The sequence below is a fragment of the Callithrix jacchus genome, chromosome 20, assembly GCF_049354715.1.
Source record: "Callithrix jacchus isolate 240 chromosome 20, calJac240_pri, whole genome shotgun sequence".
Classification (NCBI taxonomy): Eukaryota; Metazoa; Chordata; class Mammalia; order Primates; family Cebidae; genus Callithrix; species Callithrix jacchus.
Window position 1 is genome coordinate 37,439,074 of NC_133521.1, and position 6,041 is coordinate 37,445,114.

The 6,041-nt window shown below is 43.5% G+C and overlaps 1 protein-coding gene across 16 annotated transcripts in view; it reads right to left on the bottom strand.

Annotated features, from left to right (window-relative positions):
* The window catches only part of LOC128930282 (uncharacterized), a 968,777-nt gene that overhangs the window by 285,332 nt on the left and 677,404 nt on the right, over positions 1-6,041 (bottom strand). For 15 of the 16 annotated variants that reach the window (XR_013530207.1, XR_013530218.1, XR_013530219.1 and 12 more), the window contains one exon: positions 4,183-4,294. Coding sequence is in view for 3 of the 16 variants with exons in the window: in XM_078357820.1 (XP_078213946.1) it covers positions 4,183-4,294 (112 nt within the window). In the remaining 13 variants the exon portion in view is untranslated. Of the gene's footprint in view, positions 1-3,227; positions 4,295-6,041 lie in introns of those variants that run through there. The other variant, XM_078357817.1, reaches the window with a different exon arrangement.

The following is a 6,041-nucleotide window of genomic DNA, read 5'->3' on the forward strand; positions in this document are numbered from 1 at the left end:
CAACTCAAGGCCACTAAGCAGTAGGGAGAGAAACTGGACTTAGAATGCCTACAAGTAACAATCATACAGGCAGCCAGTATTTGCTGATGGCGTATTATGGGTCGGGTACCATGTTTTTCAAATATGAGCTCATCTAGCCCTTAGAACAACCATAGGAAGTGGGTTGTCTTTGAGTGCCCTTATTTCAGATAGGGAAACAGAGACACAGAGATTCAGTCACTTGCCTAAAGTCACAGAGCTACTGAGCAGTGTGGAGCAAGTTTCAAAACGAGGCTCTCCTGGGCGAGGGCCCAGGCTCATGACCAGGAGGCAATCCTGTCTCTGCTGAGTCAGCCCTTGAGGCTAGAACTCAAGCTCCACTAATGAGTCCAATGCCAGGTATAAAGTAGGTGCTCAGGAAACACCAGTGGAATGCAATGGACTTTATATTCTAGATGGTCTTCAGAGAACACTGAAATCTATGCATTCTCCTGTCATTGGCTGACACTGTCCACCTTGAATGTGCCCCATCAGTGACCACAGAGATCACACATCAAGGGCTATGCCCTCCCCAAGGGCCCCCTCCCATCTCCCTCTGGGCTGGACTTGCTCCTTGTGACAGCAGGAGTTTCAATGACAACTCCTATACAGGGCTGAGGAGTAGGGAGGGCGCTGTGTCTGTGTAGCCACAGGAACTTCGGCAGAATCTCTGAAAGCTCTTGTACGCTACCTCCCATAGCCATCACCTATTGTCCATGTCTCAGACACCATCCTGTAGTCTAGAAATGCCAAGCACCATGAGCGCTTCGTGCTGCACCAACACTGTGCAGCGTGGGCCTGGCAGAATGTTGAAGCTGGTAGTGGATCCCAGCAGGTAAGGACCTGATGTACAAAGTTCAATGAACATGCATTTTCTCACTTTAGTCTTATTTTTTTTACTTTTGAATAAATGGTTTGCAATTCTAGAGGTTCACAAGGACAGAAATTAAAGAATGAGACTCTCTCCGTCTCGTTTCACAAATCTGGGTTTAAATGTCAGCTCTGCAAGCATCAGCCCTTATTTTGCTTCTTCAGGCCTCTGTTTCCTCATCTGCAAGAGGAAGATAACGTAGCACTTCCCTGGGAGTCTGGCAGTGAGTATTAAATAAGAGAAGGCCTTGATTTTGGCACAGTTCTGGAGCACTGGAAAATGCTTAGTAAAGGTTAGCCCCTCTTAGTAACTCCCTAGTATGTCTCTTTGTGTGTGTGTTTCTTGCTGTAAGATCAGCTAAGACACAGAACCCTTCATATGCACAAATTTATACATGTTGAATCTTATTTCTGTGCAGCCATCTAGAAATACATTGTCATCCAGTAGACACATTTAACGCTGCACTCCGTGTGTGTGTGTGTGTGTGTGTGTGTGCATAATTGTTCAGTGCATAGAACAAAGAGGTGAGATGATAAGCAACTTCAGCAAAGTCTCAGGATACAAACTCAATGTGCAAAAATCAAAGCATTCCTATACACCAATAACAGACAAACAGAGAGCCAAATCATGAGTGAAGTCCCATTCACAATTGCTACAAAGAGAATAAAATACCTAGAAATACAAGTAACAAAGGATGTGAAGGACCCCTTCAAGGAGAACTGCACACCATTGCTCAGAGATAAGAGAGGACACAAACAGATGGGAAAACAGTCCATGCTCATGGTTAGGAAGAATCAATAACATGAAAATGGCCATATTGCCTAAAGTAATTTATAGATTCAATGCTATCCCCGTCAAGCTACCATTGACCTTCTATACAGAACTGGAAAATTCCACCTTAAACTTCATATGGAACCAAAAAAGAGCCTGCATAGCCAAGACAATCCTAAGCAAAAAGAAAAAAGCTGGGGCATCACACTACCCAACTTCAAACTATACTACAAGGCTACAGCAATGAAAACACCTTGGTACTGGTACCAAAACAGAGATGTAGACCAATGGAGCAGAACAGAGGCCTCGGAAGTAATGCCACACATCTCCAACCATCTGATCTTTGACAAACCAGACAAAAACAAGCAATGGAGAAAGGATTCCCTATTTAATAAATGGTGTTAGGAAAACTGGCTAGCCATATGCAGAAAGCTGAAACTGGATTCCTTCCTTATACCTTATACAAAAATTAACTCCAGATGGATTAAAGATTTAAACATAAGCTCTAATACCATAAAAACCCTAGAAGAAAACATGGGAATACCATTCAGGACATAGGCATAGGCAAGAACTTCATGACTAAAATAGCAAAAGCAATGCCAACAAAAGCCAAAACAGACAAATGGGACCTAATTAAACTTAAGAGCTTCTGCACAGCAAAAGAAACAATCATTACAGTGAACTGGAAACTAACAGAATGAGGAAAAATTTTTGTGAGCTACCCATCTGACAAAGGGCTAATATCCAGAATCTATAAAGAACTGAAACAAATTTACAAGAAAAAAACAACCCTATGAAAAAGTGGGCAAGGATATGAACAGACACTTTTCTAAATGTCTAAAGAAGACATTTATGCAGCCAACAAACATATGAAAAAATGCTCATCATCACTGGTCATTAGAGAAATGCAAATCAAAACTACATCGAGATACCATCTCACGCCTGTTAGAATGGCGATCATTAAAAAATCAGGAGACCACAGATGCTAGAGAGGATGTGGAGAAATAAGAACGCTTTTACACCATTGTTGGGAGTGTAAGTTAATTCAACCATTGTGGAAGACAGTGTGGCGACTCCTCAAGGATCTAGAAATAGAAATACCATTTGACCCAGCAATCCCATTACTGGGTATACAACCAAAGGATTATAAATTGTCCTATTATAAAGACACATGCACACAAATGTTTATTGCAGCACTGTTTACATTAGCAAAGACTTGGAACCAACCCAAATGCCCATCAATGATAGACTGGACAGGGAAAATTTGGCACATATACACCATAGAATACTATGCAGCCATAAAAAGGATGAATTCATGTCCTTTGCAGGGACATGGATGAAACTGGAAACCATCATTCTCAGCAAACTGACACAAGATCAGAAAACCAAACCCTGCATGTTCTCACTCATAAGTGGATGCTGAACAATGAGAACACATGGACACAGGGAGGGGAGCATCACACACTGGGGCCTGTTGAGGGGTGGGGAACTAGGGGAGGGATAGCAGGGGGTGGGGTACTGGGGAAGGATAACATTAGGAGATATACCTAATATGGGTGATGGGGGATGGATGCAGCAAACCACTATGGCACGTGTATACCTATGTAACAAACCTGCACACTCTGCACATGACTCCAGAACTTAAAGTATAAAAAAAAGAGAGAAGGTGGAAAAAGGGTGAAGAAAATAAGAACAAGGGCAACGAATAGAAAACAGTGTCTATTTGTCTGTCAAAGCTAATCTGCAATGTCCAATTCAGTAGCACTACCCACAGGGAGATTTTGAACACTTCACATTGGCTAGTATGCCCGAGGAACCCCAGTTTACATTTTTTTCTTTTTTTTTGAGACGGAGTTTCACTCTTGTTACCCAGGCTGGAGTGCAATGGCGCAATCTCGGCTCACCGCAACCTCTGCCTCCTGGGTTCAGGCAATTCTCCTGCCTCAGCCTCCTGAGTAGCTGGGATTACAGGCACGCGCCACCGTGCCCAGCTAATTTTTTGCATTTTTAGTAGAGACGGGGTTTCACCGTGTTGACCAGGATGGTCTCGATCTCTTGACCTCGTGATCCACCTGCCTCGGCCTCCCAAAGTGCTGGGATTACAGGCGTGAGCCACCGCGCCCGGCCCCGATTTTACATTTTAATCCATTTTAATTAATTTAAACTTAACTAGTCACAGGTAGCTAGTGGCTACCATATTAGACAGTGACATCTAACAGTTCTTTTCAGAAAGGGCATCATTTTGCAACTTGTTTCCCAGTCCTGCAAGGACCTACGCGGGCCAGCAGCTGCCTGCTATCTGGGTGCTCTGTGATGAACACTTATTTAGTTTGATTCTGTAAGGTTCCAACCATGTCTGTCTTGGGTATGAATCCCGGAGCTCAGCACAAAATAAATATTCATAAATGTCACTGATGAACACTCAAAAAAAACCAAACAGGTGAGTTTATTGTCCGTTCAAGAAACTCAAATTGTTTGCAAAACCTTTAATAGAGATTAAATAGCTGATAATCAGCTTTTACCGTGTTGTTGACTCAACCTTTGTCTTAGTGATCTTCTCTGGAATGATGCGCGCAGACTGCAGGATTCACTTCCTCCGCTAACCACGAGGAAATTCTCCCCAGGCTTGAGTCCCTTCCAAGGAAAAAAAGGATGAGGCAGGAGCAGGTGGCTATAAGTCCCTCTCTGCGTCCCCCCCACCCAAGTCACTCTGAAATATCACTTATCAAATAGCAGCAGGATAGTCTGCTGTCTTCATTTGCAGCCCCTCCACTTTTCTATCGCTGGCTTGAGAAACAGAGGTAGTTGGGAAGTAGCTTGGACCAATTCAAAGAACATGAGTAATACCAGCTTCAACATCTGCTACCTTTGGGATCTGGGGTTAATGATTCAACCTCACTGACTATATTTCTCATTTGTAAAATCAGAATAAGAGTAGACCCCTTCATGAGGCTCAGGCTTGTGTTAAAGACAATATGAGCCTGTATATTTGGTAATTTTTCCTTCCCTTAGACCAGTGATTCTCAAAGTGTGCTTTCCAGATCACCAGCAAGCAGCAGCAGCAGCTGGAAACTTGTTAGAAATGCAGATTGTCAGCCCCACCTCAGAGGCACAGAATTAGAAACTCTGCAGGAGGGCCCAACAATCTGAGTCTTAACACACCCTTCAGTGGATTAGAATAGATCTCAAATTGGAGAACCATTTCCTGAGAGGGCTGCAGCTTTGCAACTCACACAAGACCTGCTTAAAAGAAACTTCTTTCTCGTGCCTCTGAGTCTTGCTCAACTTTTTCCCATGGAACTTGTACCAGGCCCCTTTTGTACTCCTTCTCTTCACTGCTGACTCCCACGCAAATTTCAGACACTTATTCAGAAGTCACTTTTCTCCAGGAAGCATTGCCTTCACCACTGTGGGTGGTGCCAATGTTCCCGAAGCCTCTGTATTTCCCTTCTGCATCTACCAAATGGGATAGCACTTCAGGTTTCAGTTATCCATTTCCCTAACCAAACCCTGAGATTCCAACAGGCATGGTCCGTGTTAATTTCGTCCCCAGTGATGAGTAGGTGATCAGTAAATGGAGTGACAGTTTCTAACATTCACCCCTAAGGAGGCAGCTTCTTGGCCTCCTGCCTGCCTTTCTTCAAGTCTTTCCAGACATCTCAGCACACACATTTTGGCCCTTTTCTGACCTCCGTGCTATATAGGGACCCACCCAGGGAAGTGGTCTCTGGATACTACTGACAAACCACCTCTAATAGGTATGGATCCTCTTGATTATCTGAAATCTCTATCCCAACCCATGTTATAAATATCAGAAAAACTGAACCAATTTGTGATTTAAAATTTTTCTCTAGCATTTTTCTTTTCTTTTCTTTTCACTTTTTTTTGAGACAGAGTCTCACTTTGTTACCAGGCACCAGGCTGGAGTGCTGTGGCACAATCTTGGCTCACTGCAACCTCCGCCTCCCGGGTTCAGGCAATTCTCCTGACTCAGCCTCCTGAATAGCTGGGATTACAGGCACGTGCCACCACACCCAGCTAATTTTTGTATTTTTAGTAGAGACGGGGTTTCACCATGTTGACCAGGATGGTCTCGATCTTTTGACCTCGTGATCCACCTGCCTCGGCCTCCCAAAGTGCTGGGATTACAGGCTTAAGCCACCGCACCCCGCCTTCTCTAGCAGTTTTCTACTCGCATCTGGCAAATAGACGTTTGGGAAAACAATGATGGAACAACAGTGTCTAAAAGTTCAGCAAACCTTGTTATACATGGTAAAGGGAATCAGATTGTTAAGTGAAAACACACTTATATTGGGGAAAATTAGGAGAAAATTAAAAATCCCCTCTCTATATAACCAAAATGGGAGGGATAAAAATAAAA